At 46.1% G+C, this 20,423-nt stretch overlaps 1 protein-coding gene across 2 annotated transcripts in view; it reads right to left on the bottom strand.

Moving 5' to 3' along the window:
- Positions 1 to 20,423, bottom strand: part of KIF3C (kinesin family member 3C) — a 130,939-nt gene that overhangs the window by 4,714 nt on the left and 105,802 nt on the right. For both annotated transcript variants that reach the window (XM_082249209.1, XM_082249210.1), the window contains exons 3-7: positions 18,577 to 18,699; positions 8,491 to 8,609; positions 8,286 to 8,402; positions 7,056 to 7,167; positions 555 to 730 (exon numbers count right to left, since the gene is read on the bottom strand). In XM_082249209.1, coding sequence (XP_082105335.1) covers positions 555 to 730; positions 7,056 to 7,167; positions 8,286 to 8,402; positions 8,491 to 8,609; positions 18,577 to 18,699 — 647 coding nt within the window. The remainder of the gene's footprint in view (positions 1 to 554; positions 731 to 7,055; positions 7,168 to 8,285; positions 8,403 to 8,490; positions 8,610 to 18,576; positions 18,700 to 20,423) is intronic.

Raw genomic sequence — 20,423 nt, 5'->3', positions numbered from 1 at the left:
AGGGTTAAATGTGTCCATATGGGGTGCTTTCTAACTGTGTGTGTGGGTTGCCATCGGGGGGGGGGGGAACGGACAGCCCATACACATGTAGGGGGCCCGGGCATTTTGAGGGGCCCAGCCGTCCGGCAGGGTTAGGAGATGGCAGGGGTGGGAGGAGCACCTTTCCTTGGTGCATTCTTTTTATGTGGGTGCAGGAGCGCTGCGAGGCCCTGGGCAATGTTGGTGGTGAAGCCTGGGGGGGGGGGGGGGCAGGCCAAAAGCTTTGTAAGGGACCCCACATTTTCTGATGGCTGCCCTGTTGTGGGTGCATATATATTTTGGTTTGTAAAAAGAAGAGCCTCAACTGGTTTTTATGATATGTTACGCTGAAAATAATAGTTTACTTGAGAAGGCGCATTATGCCAAACCCAGAATCTATAACAAAAAGAGTATTAAGCAAATGTCATTGTTCTTTCAGTTCTTAAATCTAAATGTTAAAGCCTGATTGTTAGTCTAATTGCAATTTGCAAAAAGAAAAGTGTTTTTATTAATATGAGAGCCATATGATTGCTTACCATGACCTGGATTTTCTAACACGTGCAGCAGCCGGGCGCTCCAGGAGGCTGTCCAGACGAGTCAGTCTCTCGAGGTGCAGAGCTCGGGGGTCCTGCTCAGCCCGCTCCTTAGAGAAGTCCATTTCAAACACAGTCGGAGGTGTCAGGTCCAGCTCCAAAAACATGATATTTTCCGCCTTGGAGTAGAACGAGATCAATGGTTACAAGAACATAAAAAGCACAGGTAAAGAGTAATTCCACTTATGTGGCGAAAAAATATTCTCTTGTGGGTAATCTATGTACATTGCAGGGATTGTAACAAACTTTGTTGCAGAGTCCTACCTTTGCTATTCAGACAAAAAAAAAATATAGCTGTTTGTTTGTGTCCATGTGCAAAGTGAATCTGTATGGGAGTGTTTTTTTAATTATCAATCAGCTGCTTCACCTGCAGGGCTCTAATGAGGAAAGTGGCAGGGTCTGCATCCCTTTAGAAAAATTCCCTTTTGGGAGTATCTCACGAAAAATCTCAATTTTTCTGCAGGAGATGCCAAAAACTGACCTGTATCCTAGTGCAGACTTCTGGGAAAATTAGTGAGCCAATCACACAAGCAGGAAATGACATATCTGGGGAGCATTCTATACACCGTCTCTGTACACAACACTTCCAGGTTGCCATTAATATTTAATAATTATAATATTAATAATATATAATATTTATTAACATTCAATCACAATTGTCTGGGGAGACGTTTTTCAGGGGGATACGGTCTGTACCGGAATGGTGCCTGCAGCCCCGGTATAGTTTCATAGAGCTGGTGGCCGACTCTCTAGTAATAGCAATCAGAACAGCTTACTAGCGGCTCTATTGCTATTACAAGCAGAGGGAGGGGACGTTCCCCCACAAACCCCCCCCCCCCCCCACCGCCGCCTTCCGTGGCTCTCCTGGGCTCTTTTGTCTCACTGGGAGACCCAAGCAACCAGCCGGCGCGTTCGCCAGCTGGCCAGGCAAAGCCGGGATTGGCTTTGCTCGGCTGTTCATAACAGTACACTGTAAGCGATGACCTGACATCATTTCTGCTTTACTCAAAAACTATCGGCGCCATTTTTTAAAAATAGAAAGCATTCAAAAACACCGATCTTGGCGTTTTGAATGCTTTTAAGTGCAGAGAAGGGATTTGGGAGACCTCAGATCTCTCCATAACGAGTACCTGCCACTGCCTATTGCTGTCACAAGGATGTTTCTTGTGACAATAAAAAAGGTGATTTAAAGAAAAAAATCCCACATGTGAGGTATCATGGCGAACGTTCGATCATGGGCAGTAATTCTATCAGTAGACCTTCTCTGTACATCTAAAGTGGTAACCTGTAAAGTCTTTTAAAGTGTGGCCTATGGATAGTAAAATGTACACCGTTTGTTGCCGTTGCACAGGCGTGCTCAATTGTAAAGTAGCTGGGGTGGGACAATTTTAAATAGGGGGGCACCCATTTTTATTCTTGCCTAGGGAAGCAAAAAAACAAAAGACACCACTGACTGTGGGCACTGTACACGTCATTTTTGCCTAGGTGAGAGATAAGGAAGTGTGGGAAAGAAAGGTATCCCCTTCATCCAAAAAATAAATCTAATTCTCTAATTCTGTTAAAAGGGGGGGGGGGGGGGCAGAAGGTGAATGATAGTTCATGAGAGGGGTGAAGTTCTGCTTCAAAGTAGAACTAAACCCTCCTATTCCTTTCAGCCAAGGAAGCTGCCATCTTTAGTCTCTGTTTGATCTTCATCTGCCATGGTGTTGCACATATAATCAGTTATGACACCAGACCTCTGATGGTTTGACAGTTTGGTTGAGAGCACAAGCAATGGGACAGTTACATTCCCGGCATGCCGAGAATGTAACTGTTTTTTAAACTGTTAAATCGGTGGGTTTAGTTCCACTTTTTTTGTGAATCTGTTGCAAACTTTTACATGTAGATTTTGTAAGTAACTGCACATCCTTTTTCAGGTTGACAACACTAAGGCCCCTTTCACGCCAGTGGACCAATCAGGTCCGCCTGCCAGTTTTTCAGGCAGACCCAATTGGACCACCCATTGTCCACTATGGGGCGGTGGATGTCAGCAGGTATGTGTCTATTCAAACCGACAAAACCTGTTGAAAACAGACGTATGGCGATATGTTTGTCATCCGATCCGACCGGCTGGACGGATGGCGATCAGATGGACATGCAGTCTGTTTCCATCCAATTGCCCCATAGAGGAGCGCAGGCTGTGTCCATGTCTGCTCTGCATAGCCGAGGGGACATGGACCTATCATCCACCTGCTCAGCGGGGATCAGCGGAGAGAGCCCCAAATGAGCAAGCTGGTGCCACTTGGACAAATCCGCCCCATGTGAAAGGGGCCTAAGCCTCTTCCTCACAATTACCAGCAGTGTTGTCAGCCAGCCATGTGTGCTCGGTCAGTTGGCTCTTGGATGCCTATCGGAAAGGCAGCCAAACAGAAGGAGTACACATGGCTGGTTGACAACGCTGCTACTAACTGTGAGGAAGCGGCTTAACGCCGTCAGCCTAAATCAGGTAGTCCTGACAGAATCTTCAGGTAAAAAACTTTGCAACACATTCTCAAATAAACAAACTTGCTCAGGAAAATTTCATATGGTGAGGCATGACGCCAAACATACAGAAAAATAGATTTTGTGCTTTCATACACTTAAAAAAAGCCTGTTGCTAGACATTGCAATATAGGTTGGCATTGCTAGGCAACAAAAAAGCAAAATGTGCCCATAACCTCTTCTAGTGAAAATTCCTCCTGTACACCCCCGCATAGCTCCTGAAGCAGGATACATTGAGAGCTCAGGCTGGATTCTTTCTGCTTTGCAGGCACCTCAATTACCTATTCAGAGGTGTCCACATTGCACTATGAGATGCAGGGTAATGCAGGGTGTCTGAGTCCTTTCCTGGGCAAAAGTTGGTATTTTGATCATGAAGGAACAATGGTTTCAGGGGTGCTCTTAGGGTGTGCAAAGGAGACAATTTCAGAAGCCAGGGGCATGCCAACACCTCAAAGTGCATGTGTTGCCATTTTGTTAATCTGAACCTCTACCTCGATCATGCACACTAATCTACATATTCTAAAAAAGCAGTAAAATTAATTTTATACAATCAATTCCTGACCTATATCTGTAAGCATTATGGATAAATTGTATTTTCAAAGTCCACAACACAGTTATGGAAATCTTCCCTCTTTCCTTATTGCTCTTTGCCAGATTCCTGGCCCTCTGTCCCACCCATGCTGTGTCTTGGGCCATGTCTCGGGATCACAGCCAGGGCCGGCCCTACCATCGGTCCCACTGGGTCCATTGGACTGAGGCAGCACTTGGAGAGGGGCAGCAAATTGACTCCCAACATTTTTTTTTAGAGCAGTTTTGTGTGTTATCAGTTTGCGGCGCGTTACGGGTAGCATTTCCAGATCTCATACTGCCGCCCGTAGTGCAAACTGATGAGTATGAGAAGGCAGAGTGTATCCTCCGGGGAACTTCCCTCACATGACCATGGTGTGCGCAATGACCTCAGAAATCAACGCATTCCATCTCACGCAGGGCAGGCTGGATCTTCTAGGGCGGTGGGCACTGCAGACACAGGAGTGACAGGAGGACGGAGGACAGACAGTGGGTGTTTGGTGGACCGGTCCGTGGTGAGTTATGGAAGAAGTTAACAGTATACATAGTATTTTCTAAAGGTTATATTTATATAAAATAATGGATGTGGGGGCCTTTTGTTGGGTGTTTTTTTTTTTTTTTCGGGGGGGGGGGAGCATTTCATTCTTGGACCCAGGCAGCACAGTGTGTTTGCAATAAACAACAATATCTCTCCTGCGCTCAAGTGGTATGCGGGAAGGTGAATCTTTTAGGCGGTTTTATGACACAAATGAAGTGGTCTTGCTGCCCCCCTCAGGACCAAGGGTATCCAAAAGGCACTACAAGAAAACAACAAGAGAAGGGCGCACCGACCTTGTGCATTACCACTTAAAAGTTTATTAAAATCAAAGAAGGGTAGCGTACAATATACTCACAAACGTAGGATATGAACAAGCATATAGGAAATGGGCACCGCTCGCTTCCAGTAGACTTCTCTACTGCTGGATAGCGTGATGGCGTCCTCAAAACCTTATGTGGCTTACGCGTTTCGAGGGAGGACCCAATTCGCCCAATTTTGGCTCTGAGGAAGAGGGTCCACCCTCGAAACGCATAAGCCACATCAGGTTTTGAGGACGCCATCACGCTATCCAGCAGTAGAGAAGTGTCCTGGAAGCGAGCGGTGCCCATTTCCTATATGCTTGTTCATATGCTACGTTTGTGAGTATATTGTACGCTACCCTTCTTTGATTTTAATAAACTTTGAAGTGGTAATGCACAAGGTCGGTGCGCCCTTCTCTTGTTGTTTTCTTGTAGCACAATGTATTTGGCCAGCCCTGATCACAGCATCAACCTTACCTGAGTTACTTCACATGCACAGTAACTCAAAACGGCAATATTTGCAGGGTTCAGAGGGTGCGAGTGGTTGGTCCCTCCATATTTAATGGAAGGGTTTGGGTTCAATCAGCCTGTAAAGTGGAAATGATGGTTGCCTCTGTATATTTAGAGACAAGACCAATCTGTACAGTGGCTGTGGGTGTGATCTGGGCATGCCCACCCAGGCAGTGGGTATACAAAAAAACAACAACAAGGAAGGAGGGTGCACCCGCCTAGTACATTAACAATGGCACCATTTAATAAAATGTAAAACTCAGACAATTATAGTCACAAAGCCAAATCATTGTAAAGCACATAACTTGAACCAAAAGGCTACTCAATTTGTAGTTCTAGAAAGGCACAAACAACAACCAATGCATGTTTTGAGGGTAAATCAATCCTCTTCCTCAGAGCTACAGTACCTATCTTCCATAACCCCGTATTTATATAATGCTAGTGTTCTGAACACAAAGAGAACCCCTCTCCCAACCACAAGGGGGGGGGGGGGGGGTTGAGCATATTTGCCTGTGTTTTACATTTTAGTAGATGGTACCATTGGTAATGCAGTAGGCTGGTGCATCCTCCTTACTTTTTGTTGTCCAGTGTTTGGTATCTCCCTGTCCAACGAGAGCTGAAGAGCTACCTGGTGACCTGTGTTAAATCCAAGTTTACGAGTTGTGTTTCCCGGCTGCTTGTCACTGTGATTTGTTGCACTTGAGAGCGGAGGTGTTGTCTAAGTATGTGCAGTGGGCATAAAAAAAGCAGACCATGGGCAGTGTTTAACAGAGCCCCAAGAACAGGGACCATAATGTTGGTGAGTATGTAGCAGGTGTTAGACATTCACAGAAACCCAACTCTAGAGTCTTTGTTATTACCTTTAAAGATCTTTTAGAATAAATAACTTCACATTAAAAGTACCAGAAAGATCAGGGATGGCCTTTTTTAAAGCTATTTTACCGATGGTTAAGAATATGCAAATATTTAATAGTCCATAGTCTGAGCACAGCTGTACTTTAAGGCTTCGTTCCACTGCAGGTCACTTTTCAAAGACTGTTAACAAGCCCTAAAAGAGAAGGTCTGCCTTGATGATAGCTCACAAACTTTACAGCATCAACACCTAAGGTTCTAAGGTCTGGAGTCGCCGACGAGTTTTGTCATCAAAAGACGCAACGTCCACACGCCCCCTCACTGAGCCGGCCTACTGTTGTTTCTGCTAACTGGATACACGCGGGACGCCGCGATTGGATCCCCAGCCACCATTGTCGATGTGCTTGCCTGTACTATACCATTGTGAGTAGTTCTTTTAATAAACTTTATTTATGTTTACGTGATTACACTATGGTCTTCTGTATATTCCTTTCCATACATTCATCTGACCATCACGGAGCTACCTTGAGGAATTAACCATTCCACGGCGCTACCCATGGTTCCTTGGAGTCCCTAAGATCTATGTGATAATTTTCACTTGGCGAGGCTTTCTCATTTATTTGAGTAGCCACGGCGCTCTGGTAAGCTGCTCCCTGCACTTGTGCACTGTGGTGTCCCCACTCTACACATTCCCTGGGTGTCACAGAAAGGAAGGCTTGATATCACATTATTTCCTTTGGATTCAGCGTTTTTCTTGGACTTTCACTATTTATTTGCTTATTCTTTGGGACTTCAGTCACTCTCCAATTTTTTCTATGTTTCTCATTCTGTTGGATGAGTTTTTTATCATTGCATATATGATAAAATTTGAGCGCTGCACTTTTGTTATTATTATTGTATTTTTGGTCACTGTCTGTAGATCTTGTGCCAGCTGCTTTTTTGTTATTCACACTAAATTTTTCACTATTGTTTATCATTTTTTACCGCAGAATTACCCCCCCTTTTTTGGTTTTAGATGTCACTCCCATTTTGTGCCCCAAAAACAAGAAAATTGAGATGGTTGAGATGTATGATAGACTAGATCACACAATAAAAGTTTAATTCATTCAGCTGGTTAAAGCCCTTAGGTGCCCCTGGAATTTAATATTAATTACTCACCCGGTACCTTGGGTGGTAGCCCATTACCATGGCAACCCTGGCATACTGACTTATAGGCCTCTTGTATCCAACAGCCGAAGACGGGCGCCTCTTCATTGTACTGCCACCGGCGCTAGATCAAAGACCAAATGATAACATGATTTAATTATAGACAGTAGATTGGGACACTTTCATAGCAATTCAATTTGCTGTACATTTTGTCGCTCAGCAAATCTTGCTGAAAACTAAGCATGTAGCTGCCAACGGCATGATTCACAAATGCTTCTGCACAACAGTGTATTTAAAAATTGTATTTTGTATTTTTTTATCTTTTCCGTGCATTGCCTGTCTTTAGGAATAAAACAAATAATTTTGTAAATTAAACTGAGGGCCGGCTTGGATCAACTGTTTGCTGGGAGAAGCAATACTTCTCTCCTCTGAAGATGAAGGCTTGATGCCCTGCCTCCTTATTCTTTGGCTGGAGGTTCCCTTTGACTGCAAGAAACTAAAGATGTCTGTGCATACTTTCAAAAGTCTAGAATTGACTCCAGAAGCATGGGGTGCTCCAAAGCTGAAAGATTTAACATTTCATAGTAGTGTGAAAGACAAGCCTACCCCCATCTTCCCATTGTTATTGACCCATCCCTGTTGTTAAAGAGCAAAACATAAGTGTATCTCAATGGTGCGGTCTCCTTCCTGGCTCTGTGAATTGCAAGACTAAAGCCTCGTACACACGCAACGAATTTCTGCCGACCGCTCGTCCATCTTTTGTCCAGAGTGGTGTCTGTTGGTTGGAATGTGCTCTAGACTGCACACAAATTTTCCCGCACGACAGAATTCTACTTCAGAAGTGATGTCATGTGTTGGATTGCTTTGTATGTGTTCTTTCATCTCTGAGCATGCCTAGTCTTGCTCATAAGATTTTTCCCCATCGAAATCTGTACTAATGAGGCGAAAATCGGATGTGTTTTGATGGTCGACAAAAATTATATAGCCTACACACCAGGATTTTTTCAGCCGAAAAGTCGGAGTCGGTTGTCGGAAGCATCATACTAACAATCCGAAAATCGGCAGATCGGTCGTCGGACGAAAATTCCTGGCCGAATTTCCACTCGTGTGTACGGGGCTTTACTGAACATAATAATGGATATTTTGTACTTAAACAGTTTATTTAGCTTTTTGGTCAACACGGTCCACATTAAAAGCCTACTTTTCCAAAACCATTTCTGGATAAACCTGTGATTGACTTACTTTCCCGGTGGTACAAGCGGCTGGAACTTCCACTGGTCCTCCTCAGCATCGTAGTACAGGCGGTTCATGATCTTGTTCTTCTCTTCCGGAGGAATAAAGTTTTCGATGATCAAATACCTGCATGAAACATAATAAGACGAACCGAACATTCAATCTGGTGTTCTCAGAACCTTTTCCAGAGCAAGAAATATGTTCTGACACTCACTTGTATTTCAGCTCTCGGGTCTGCTCATTTTGTGCTTGCTCGAGATCTTGTCTCACCCGTACGTACTCATCATGTTGGTCTTGGATCTCCCCCTTCACTGCCTGCAGTTTGGCATAAAGCTGAAAGCAGAATAAGAGCCTTAAAGTGATTCTGTCACTATTTTTAAAATCTGAAGAGCAAGTCCTCTCTGGAAAGAAAGCAGTTAATACTTACCTGTCCCACTGCCCATTCCACCGAACTCCTCTGGGTTGAAGAATGAGGTTTGGTCAGAGATCTGCAGCATCCAGCACACCTCCAGGTGTGTCAGTTGCTTGGTCAGCCACTGCGCATTGTGGTCTCTTCCGGTGTATCTTATGGCACTTTTCCACTGCAAGTACCGGCTTGGCTCTACTCGGCCTTGCTTGGCCCGGTTTGCTTTTCCACTGCTGGTACCGCATGGTACGGTGTTGGAACGGTTCGGTACGTTACGGTATGGTTTGCTTTTCCACTAAAGTAGTACTAAAGTTAAGTGGGTGGGATGTGGGTGGGATAACAACGATTCTCTGACCAATCAGTGGCTAGTAGTGACTGCATGCAAAGGATTGTGGGATATGGTACTGGGTATGGTACCTCTTGGAACCACAATCGAGGTGGTACTGTTTTTGAGAGCCGTACCGTTCGGTTCCATGCAGTGGAAAAGCGCTGCCGTACCGTACCGTACCGAACCATTCCTACACCGTACCATGCGGTACCAGCAGTGGAAAAGCACAGAAGTGAGCCGAACCGTTCGGTTCCATGCAGTGGAAAAGCGCCATTAGAGATAGGGAAAGGTTCCAGTGGAGTAGAGACAGTGCAGGACCTACGTCTACTTCTCAGGAATCCTCCCTTTTGGGTGTGCACCAGCCAGGACGTATTGTGCTCCTCGTGGCAGACACTGTTGGCACCTTCCTATCTGCATATCACTGGTCCACTGCTGTCTCTGTTGTAAGTGGCTCCAGTCAGGTGTGCTCCCCGCTGGGCCTGTTGTATTTGCAGACCTTTTCTACAATGTATTGTTACTGCCAAACGTGGAACCGGTGTGTTTACTGTCTACCACACAGCACTGCACCTACTTACAGGCTGGTGGAAGAAACCACATAGTGCAGAGGAGGATGCCATGATCCAACACACTCGAAAATGTGCAGAATGGTAAAGATCTTTGCGCAAGCTTCATCCTTCAGCCCAGAGGAGTTTGGTGGCATGGGTGATGGGTCTGGTACTGTAAGTACTATTTGGTTTTTTTGCAGAGAGTATCAGGTATACTCCTGGGAGTGTTGACTGATGATTCCCCACTCTGCACTCTATGGTTTCCTCTGTCAGCCCCTACATCACTACAGCAACGTGTAGGGACATTGGGACCACCAGAAGGAACCACAATGCACAGCAGCTGATCAGCCATCCGACATACCTAGAAGTGTGCGGGGGCTGAAGATCTCTAACCAAGCTTCATTTTTCCAACTCAGAAGAGATTTGTAATGTGGGTTTTGGGACAGGTAAGTATTATCTGCCTGCTTTGCAGTAAGGCTTGCTTTTCAGGTTTTAAAGTGTTACTAAACCCAGAACCCTGCATTCACTATATCTGCTCTCCCACAGTACACACACAGAACATGGAAGTGCAATTATTTTAGTAAATATAAACTGCTAAATATCTTTTCTCATCAGCAGTATATAGCAGTCTTGTGACTTCTATCAGTGTCTGGTGTAGCACTGCCCCCTAGGGAGCGGCTGAGAATTACACTTCTTGGATTCCCCTGGGTTACCCGTAGCATCAGTCTGTAGAAACCTCTTTAAACACTTGGCTCAGATAATGAACAGTCCAGGGGATTTGTTTTTTTGTGTTTTTATTGGAACTTGGATGGGAGAAGGGATGAGTGGGATACTTCAACTTGAACTATGCACAATTCCTGAGGACAACTGACTGTAGAATGCGGCAAGTCCGCATCTTCACATTGCCACTGAAATGAAGATAAAGAATATGTGCTCTTGTTTAGGTTACTCTTCAGGGTCTAACTTGGCACCCCCTTTCTCACTGATTGTGTGAGCTGACCTTCTGTCTACTGACACCCTACTGGAGTGATACCCTGCCTAGGCAGACCCCTGGCAAGCTCCCTGGTACTCACGGACACTGTTTTTCCCAAAGCCGCTCTGCTTCCAACTCCCCTTGTCAGCTTCCTGGACCTCTTGGCTCCACACCACACTCTTACTCACTAGGCCGATGGCCTGTGACCAACTTCCATGCAAACAGGAGGAGAGACAGCCCTCACCCTCCTCCTGGGACTTAGCTTCCCACCCAAAGCCACCCTGTCACATGTGCCCCTGGCTTTTATGACGTATCCCAGGATGCACCACTTTTGTGCCAACCCACTGGGATAGCCACAAAAGCTTGTGTGTCACTGGCTGGGTTTTCTCCACTGCCCAACAGGCTCCCCTATTGGATACAATGGGGACTCTCCCTCAGCCCAGATGAATCACCCACTGGGCACATGCAACAGGCATAACTACAGATCAGGCTCCCCTGCGAGAGCACACTATTTTTTTTTCCTAGCACCTACCTTGGAGGGTGATACACTGGTTAAAGCTTGTAGGAGGATTTCTCATTCTCCTCTGACTGTCCTATGAGGCTGCAGGACCCCTGACCCTGGACAGTGCTGATTGGCCTTGTGCTCATTACATGCATCCTCTCAAGAAACAAAATTGAAAAACTCTCTTGCAATATACACCAAACAGAGCATGTGCAGCCTGACTCCAGTAACTTATCTGGACATGTTCTGGAGTCAGTGGAAGAAGGGGAGGATCAGAGAAGGCAGGATCAAACAGCCTTTTTACATAATGCAGGGGATTAACTCCTGCTTTACTGCATATTCAGACTGGTTTTACTGTTACGGTTTTTATAACACTTTAAAAATGCAATAAAGCCAATTAAAAGGATGAACTATACTTTCATTTTAGAAACTGCACTCCCTTACAATAGTCACCCAATAAATTGCTATAATTTAGGTAGAAGCATGTGTAGCACTGCCCCCGCAGGGACTGCTAGAAATGACCTTGACGGGACCCCTGGTTACCAGCACACAGTTGTAATTGGATCAAACTCCTGAATCCCTCCTTGCTCCTGTTGGCTCTTCACAGAAATAAACAGTCTAGGGGTGTTGGTTTTGTTTGTTATTTATTTTGTAATTGGGACAGGAAAATGAATAGTGGGATACTCCAATTGAACTATTCACATAGATGAGGACTTCTACCTTCAGATCTTCTTTAGTACTTGGGAACGGCCAGGCCGTTAATCCACACTGCCACAAGTGCAGATGGGATTAAGTCTCTTGCTCTCTTCACTCTCTGACAAGATGACTTTGGGATTGATATCTTATCTTAAGGACACTCTCACTAGCATCCCCTTTCAGCTGACACCCGTCCACTGACTATCCTAGGAGCAGGGGTGGCCCCCCTCAAGTCAGATCCCTTGACACGAGTTCCTGTACTCACGATACTGCAGAAACAGGACCTCCAGTGTCTCCACTCTCAGTCAGCTTCCCTGGACCTCTGGGTTCAGCTCCTCTCGACCGGTCCTCAGAACGACCTCCTGAGGCCGCATGGCACCTCTACAGAGGAGGAGGCAGCTGCCCCCTCCATCCGGGACTCTGCTTCCCAACGAAAGACCTTGAGCACATGTGTTCCTGGCTTTTATACAGTATCCCAACATGCACCGAGGCGTCCTGCCCTCTGCCAATCATCAGGACTGTATCAAAAGCCCATATACCCATTTGTCAGGTTTCCTCCCACTGTCCAATATGCCTCCCTGTTGGACCAGTGTGAAACACTCTCTAGACATAATTAATTGCATACTGAGCACAATGAGCAGACCTCACTAACAGATCCTGCTCTCTGGTAGGCAGAGAACAATATAGATTTACCTGCAGCCCCTCTGGTAAGCAGACAGAACTCAAAACTATACTTCTCACTAGCACCTACCTAGGAGGGTGCTACAACTGTAGATTTTTAAAGGTCTAAGTCAAGATTTTAGCTTTACCATGTTGATGTAGCCAAGGCTCATGCATTAATAAGAAGAAATGACCAAACTCTCCTTGAAGAGAAGAAGGTACTGGATCCATATCAGGCAAGCCATTTTTCATTATCTGCTTTTCCGATTCAGACCTCATTAACCTGTTACATGCTCACACCGCTAAACTGTTGCTGCAGAACCAAATTATGTTAAGGCTGTGCCAACGCACACACCAAATGGTCAACAAAACCCTTTAATGGCCAGGGGGCATTGGTGCCTGGATGCCCACATCAAATTTCACATCAGTTTCAATTGTGAGTATGCAAAAACAAGGAGCCTGCAAGATTTAGTTACGACATTTCATAGCTGACATTGTGAACCCATGATTGGAAGTCACTATTGACTGGTTTCTGCTTGTTTCTAGAGACTGGGAGTTACATGTTTAAAGGTGCACTCCCACCCATAATAGAACATACACTATATTACCAAAAGTATTGGGACGCCTGCCTTTACACGCACATGAGCTTTAATGGCATCCCAGTCTTAGTCCGTAGGATTCAACATTGAGTTGGCCCACCCTTTGCTTCTATAACAGCTTCAACTCTTCTGGGAAGGCTGTCCACAAGGTTTAGGAGTGTGTCTATGGGAATATTTGACCATTCTTCCAGAAGCGCATTTGTGAGGTCAGGCACTGATGTTGAACGAGAAGGCAGTTTCCGCTCTAATTCATTCCAAAGGTGCTCTATTGGGTTGAGCAGTGCAGGCCACTGGTTTGCACTCTCCATTAATTAGTTCCTTCATTTTCTTTTGGGGCCATGTAGTCATGGTCAGGGGTCAGGCTCGGAGACCAGTGGCTATAGCGCTAGAGAGCAGGGCCGGACTGGCCTATCAGGATACTGGGAAATTTCCCGGTGGGCCGCCGGCCCTGGGGCCGCTTTTAGATTGTGGCCGCTTTAAGATTGTGGCCGCTTTAAGACGCGGCCGCTTTAAGACACGGCCACTATTGGGACCGCACCGCGGCCGCGCTGTGATGGCCGCTGCAGCCCTGGTGAAGTCTTTCCTGCGTCAGCCGCTATGACGTCAGATCTGGCGGGAGCGGCTGCGCGGCGCCGCCTGGTGGTGGATCATGTGACTGTCAGCAAGACGGACGGTCACGGTGACGGTGCCGAGAGTGAGAGTCCCTCACTCCCACTACACAGACGCCAGCCCAGCAGCATGATCGCACCCGGGGAATCGAGTCCGACTGTCATTCTGACCAAGTTAGTAATAAAAATCAGCAGTGCAATTATTGATTCCGACCTCCACCAGACCACCACCCACCACTGCCCCCTGCTGATCTCACCACCCCCACAGATCTTATCCCTGATAGGATGGGGGGGAAGCAGTGGCGGTGGGGAGGATGGCACCCCCCATCACTACTGCCACTAATCTCCCCTCACCACTGCCACCGATTCCCACCCCCCTCACCACCACCACCACTGCCACCGATTTCCACCCCCCTCACCACCACTGCCACCGATTCCCACCCCCCTCACCACCACTGCCACCGATTCCCACCCCCCTCACCACCGCCACAGATCCCACCCCCCTCACCACCACCACTGCCACCCACTGTACCATGTCCGCACAGCCTCTGACACCTCCTGTACCATGTCCGCACAGCTTCTGATATCTCCTGTACCATGTCCGCACAGCCCCTGACATGTCCTGTACCATGTCCGCACAGCCCCTGACATGTCCTGTACCATGTCCGCACAGCCCCTGACATGTCCTGTACCATGTCCTCACAGCCCCTGATATGTCCTGTACCATGTCCGCACAGCCCCTGACACCTCCTGTACCATGTCCGCACAGCCCCTGACACCTCCTGTACCATGTCCGCACAGCCTCTGACATGTCCTGTACCATATCCGCACAGCCTATGACATCTCCTTTACCATGTCCGCACTTTTACCACTTTTAACTAGAATTTGCTCTTTTATATATAAAGCCCTATATGCTTTCATATCTATCTTATCTATGATAGTACACTCTTCAAATTTGCTTTAAAATGCATGGTTTTCCCTTTTATGAACAAGGAAACAATGGCGTTATGCTGTTGGGCCGGTATAATAATGCTATGGGGCTGGTATGACATTTTTTCCAGGGCTGAATTTTATTCCCAGTCCGGCCCTGCTAGAGAGGCTCCCACCGCCCAGCAGAATAGGTATAAAAGCAGGTCACCCTGGCAACAGACACAAGCTCACCCAAGGTGCAGTGAATAAGCACTAACCGGTATTGTCAGTACTCTGACAATTCTATCTGAAACAGGAAAAATTATCACAAATTATACCGTAGCTGCTGGAATTAAAATCAGATAGGAGGGTTTATAGGAAACCTTTCTGCTCAGTCATCCTTCTGCGTTGGAACACTAGCTGGGATGTACAGGTATCCTCAGGTACACTATATTGTCAAAAGTATTGGGACACCTGCCTTTACACGCACATGAACTTTAAAGAGGAAGTAAACCCTCCTCAGGAAGTTGTACCTATAGGTAAGCCTATATTAAGGCTTACCTATAGGTACTGTAAATATCTCCTAAACATGCACCGTTTAGGAGATATTTACCTTTAATGCAGCCAGTGACGTCACTGGCGCATGCGCTCTGAAGGAACGGCAGATCGTGCCGTTCCTTCAGAGCCCCGTGCCGTGACCGTCGGCTCCCGCGCGCGTGCGCGGGAGTGACGTCACCGCGGCTCCGGCCAATCAGATGGCCGGATGCCGCGATCCCGGAAGACGGGCGACTATACATGTCGTCCGTCATACAGGTAAGCGGACGGCACGGCGGGGGCTCGTTCTAAGGTAAGTATTTCATAATGAGCTACTATGCGATGCATACTAGCTCATTATGGGTTTCTCTTTCAGGATGTAAAGAAGAGAAAAATTTTTTTTCTCGGTTTACAACCTCTTTAATGGCATCCCAGCCTTAGTCTGTTGGGTACAGAATTGAGTTGGCCCACCCTTTACAACTATAACAAGTACACCTCTTGTGGTAAGGCTGTCCATAAGGTTTAGGAGTGTCTATGGGAATATTTGACCATTCTTCCAGAAGCGCATTTGTGAGATCAGGCACTCATATTGGACAAGAAGGCCTGGCTCGCAGTCTCGCTCCAATTCATCGCAAAGGTCTTCTATCGGGTTTAGGTCAGGACTCTGTGCAGGCCAGTCAAGTTCCTGCACCCCAGACCCGCTCATCCATGTTCTAATGGACCTTGCTTTGTGCACTGGTCCAAATCATTTTGTGGAGGGGAGAATTATGGTGTGGGGTTGTTTGTCAGGGGTTGGGCTTGGCCCCTTAGTTCCAGGTAAAAGGAACTCTTAACCACTTGCCGACCGCCGCACAACTATCTACGTCGGCGGTCAGCCCCTCACAGGCAAACTAACGTAGGGCTACGTTGCTTGCTTGTGAGGGTCTAGGGAGCGAGCGCGCGCCGCCGGAGGCGCGCTCCCGCTCCCGCGTGGTCACGGACCCCCCCGCGCGTGTGACCAGCGGACCCGATGTCCGCCGGCCACTCGGCGATCGGCGGGGGAGAGGGAGAATGTCAGGCAGCTTGTGTAAACAAGCCACCTGTCATTCTCCTCGCTGTAAAGACACTGATCACATGGATCTACTATGTAGATCCGTTGATCAGTGTCCTTACAGCTCAAGCCACAGCCAATCACAGTAGAAAGCACGCCCCTAGGGACACACACAGCCCCTCCCTCCCAAATAAAGTTAACCCCTTCACTACCAGTGTATTTTTACAGTAACAGTGCATATATATAGCACTGATTACTGTAGAAATGTCACTGGTAACCCCAAAAGTGTCAAAAATGTCAGTCAAGGGTCCGATCTGTCCACCGCAATGTCGCAGTACCGCAAAAAAAAATCGCAGATCGCCGCCATTACGCGTTTAAAAAAAAACAACAAAAATGACAAAAATCTTTCCCTTTGTAAGTAAACGCGATAACTTTTGCGCAAACCAATCAGAATACGCTTTTTGCGATTTTTTTTATCAAACATGGGTAGCATAAAACAAATTGGCCGAAAATGTTAAAAAATTTTGATTTTTACATTTTTTTGGGGGGGAATTTCATATAAAAAAATGTGAAAAATATTGCTATTTTTGCAAAATTGACGCTCTTTTTTTGTTTATAGCGCGTGATCAAAAAATCGCACAGGTGATCAAATACCACCAAAAGAAAGCTCTGTTTGTGGGAAAAAAAGGACGCCAAATTCGTTTAGGTACAGCGACGCACGACCGCGCAATTGTCCGTTAAAGTCACGCAGTGCCGAATCGCAAAATACCCCCTGGTCGGAATGGGGGTAAAATCTTCCGGGGCTTAAGTGGTTAAGGCATCAGCATACCAAGACATTTTGGAAAATGTAATGCTCCCAACTTTGTGGGAACAGTTTGTGGATGGCTGCTTCCTTTTCCAACATAACTGCGCACTAGTGCACAAGGCAAGGTCCATAAAGACATACCTGCCAACTGTCCCGTTTTTCCCGGGACAATCCCGGCAAATCGGAGCCTGTCCCGGATAATTTACATTGTCCCTGTTAATCAGGCACAATGTAAATCATGAAAAAAAAAAAAAGCAGGTTGTCTCTCTCTCTGTGCCCGCTCACTCTTCCCGCCTGTCGCAAATTTAAGGTGTCACCGGAGGCAGGGTGTCAGCATGGTGCACTTTCCGAAATCAGCCAGCAGGGGGAGGCAGAGCACCTTCTGACAAGCTGACACTTTAGAATTGCAGGGAATTGGGATGAGAATTTTAAACTTTAGGCAGAAGTAGTGCAGCTGAATGGGAGAATATTTCCAACTCTGCTACTTTGGCCTCAAGTTTTCAATTCCCTTTTCAAATTCCTGTAATTCTCTCTTTATGAAGTAGACCCTATAATCTGATAAGTAGGCGGAGATTAATTATGCGGAGTGGGCGGAGCTTTGGGGAAGTGGGTGTGGTAAGTAATTGATAGCTTTGCTGCAAAGTGTCCCTGGAAATTTTGTTTCAAATGTTGGCAACTATGATAAAGACATGGATGAGCGAGTTTGGGGTGGAGGAACTTGACTGGCTTGCAACCTGACTTCAACCCGATTAAACACATTTGGGATGAATTAGAGTGGAAACTGTGAGCCAGGCCTTCTGGTCCATGTCAGTACCTGACCTCACAAATGCTTTTCTAGAAGAATGGTCAAACATTCCCATAGACACACTCCTAAACCTTGTGGACAGCCTTCCCAGAAGAGTTGAAGCTGTTACAGCTGCAAAGGGTGGGCCAACTCAATATTGAACCCTACGGACTAAGACTGGGATGCCATTAAAGTTCATGTGCGTGTAAAGGCAGGTGTCCCAATACTTTTGGTAATATAGTGTATATTACAGTAAAGTTTTCTGAGCATGGGACATCATGCTCAGGAATGTTAACAGATTGCAGTCTTAAACCAGTTAATTAACAGTTACCTTTTCAAAATGCACATGCCTAAACATAGGCCAAATGTTTGCTACCTAAATTGGCAGCACAGTGGCTCAGTGGTTAGCACGAGCAGCACTGGGGTCATTGGTTTGAATCCCAACCACGGCAATTCCTTCCTGGAGTTTGCATGTTCTCCCTGTGCCTGCGCGGGTTTCCTCCCACACTCCAACGACATGCTGGTAAGTTATTGGATCCTGTCTAAATTGGCCCTATCATGTGTATGTATGTATTTGAGTTACAGACCCTTGGATTGTAACTCCTTGTGGGCAGGGACTGACGTAAATGTACAATATAATACATGTTAAGTCCTGTGTAAATTGACGGTGCTATATAAGTACCAATAATAAATAAAATATTTAAGAACCAATAATAAATAAAATATATAAGAACCAATAATAAATAAAATATATAAGTACCTGTAATAAAGTGGGGACACTTTTTTGATCTTGAAGGTTAGTTGTGTTTTAAAGATAAGGTATAAAATATCAAAAATAAGTCAACCAAATAGGACATGCGTTGTTGTAATGAACATCGGGGGGTTGTATACGATAATCCAGAAAGAAAGTATGGTCCCCACCTTTTTCAGCTTCTTGGTCTTCATTTCAACCTCCTGTTGCAGAGATGTAAAAGTCCCTCTTAGTTCCACCGTTTCCTCATCGCGCAGCATCATCTGTTGCAGAATCTCGCGCTCTCTTCTTTTCTGTAAAGAAAATGTATGGAGATTTTCTGAGTATTTCTCAGGAGGTGCATTTCTGAGTTTTTCTTTAAATGTACTATTCATCTTAATGGAAATTGCTCCAAAGCTGTAGCAAGCAAGTTCTCCAAAGCCCCTCCCCTTTTTCACAGCCCACTCCAATTAAAAATGCTCAAATGACAGCAGATGCTCTTATTCTGGTAATTTGGCCAGATTAGACCACAATAGTTTGTCTATGGGGCAACTGTGGATTCCTCTGACTGAGTCTCGTCTGATTAATCAGTGATCAAAGGGGTCAGAAAACCTTGTCTGATCACTGTTGTGTTCTTGTGCTAATCCGCCCCCGAGGTGTATGCAAAGCTCCTCCCTAAACCTTTTTTAAAGGCCAACATATAAACAGTCATCCATGGAACCATGTTTTACCCCATGTGACCATATACATTTAAGAATATGCTAGCCAAGAAAAAATCTTGAGTCTTTGTCTATTGAGAACTTTATACCATTGCTTTCTGAGGGCTCTTGTGATATTTTATACCACTAAGTAGGCCAATTTAAAAGATCAACCAACTTAATACAGTTATTGGAATATGGAGGGCACTTAAAGTCAATCTGTATTCATGCTGAATCCCCTGAACCGGGGTCTCCAAACTTTCTAAACAAAGGTCCAGTTTATTATCCTTCAGACTTTAGAAAGGCCGGACTGTCACCAGTGGGTGTCGCTGGTGTCAGTGGAAGGAATAAGTGCCCCACTGTTGGTGTCAGTGACAGAAGATAAACCTCATTATTGGTGTCCATGGGAGGAATAGTGCCCCAACATTAGTGTCAGTGGGAGGAATAGTGCCCCATCATTAGTGTCAGTGGGTGGAATAGTGCCCCATCATTTATGTCAGTGAGAGGAATAGTGCCACATCATTGGTGTCAGTGGGAGGAATAATGCCGCATCATTGGTATCAGTGGGAGGAATAGTGCCCCATCATTTATGTCAGTGAGAGGAATAGTGCCCCATCATTGGTGTCAGTGGGAGGAATAGTGCCCCATCATTGGTGTCATTGGGAGGAATAGTGCCCCATCATTTATGTCAGTGGGAGGAATAGTGCCCCATCATTGGGGTCAGTGGGAGGAATAGTGCCCCATCATTGATGTCAGTGGAAGGAATAGTGCCCCATCATTTATGTCAGTGGGAGGAATAGTGCCCCATCATTGATGTCAGTGGGAGGAATAGTGCCCCATCATTTGTCAGTGGGAGGAATAGTGCCGCATCATTGGTATCAGTGGGAGGAATAGTGCCCCATCATTTATGTCAGTGAGAGGAATAGTGCCCCATCATTGGTATCAGTGGTAGGAATAGTGCCCCATCATTGGTGTCGGTGGGGGGAATAGTGCTCCATCATTGGTGTCAGTGGTAGGAATAGTGCCCCATCATTGGTGTCAGTGGGAGGAATAGTGCCCCATCATTGATGTCAGTGGAAGGAATAGTGCCCCATCATTTATGTCAGTGGGAGGAATAGTTCCCCATCATTGATGTCAGTGGGAGGAATAGTGCCCCATCATTGATGTCAGTGGAAGGAATAGTGCCCCATCATTGATGTCAGTGGAAGGAATAGTGCCCCATCATTGATGTCAGTGGTAGGAATAGTGCCCCATCATTGATGTCAGTGGAAGGAATAGTGCCCCATCATTGATGTCAGTGGTAGGAATAGTGCCCCATCATTGGTGTCGGTGGGGGGAAT

This window comes from Pelophylax lessonae (assembly GCF_965119305.1).
Source record: "Pelophylax lessonae genome assembly, chromosome: 3".
NCBI classification, from domain to species: domain Eukaryota; kingdom Metazoa; phylum Chordata; class Amphibia; order Anura; family Ranidae; genus Pelophylax; species Pelophylax lessonae.
Note: the sequence above shows the minus strand (reverse complement) of the source record. Positions and strands in the feature narration are given on the sequence as shown.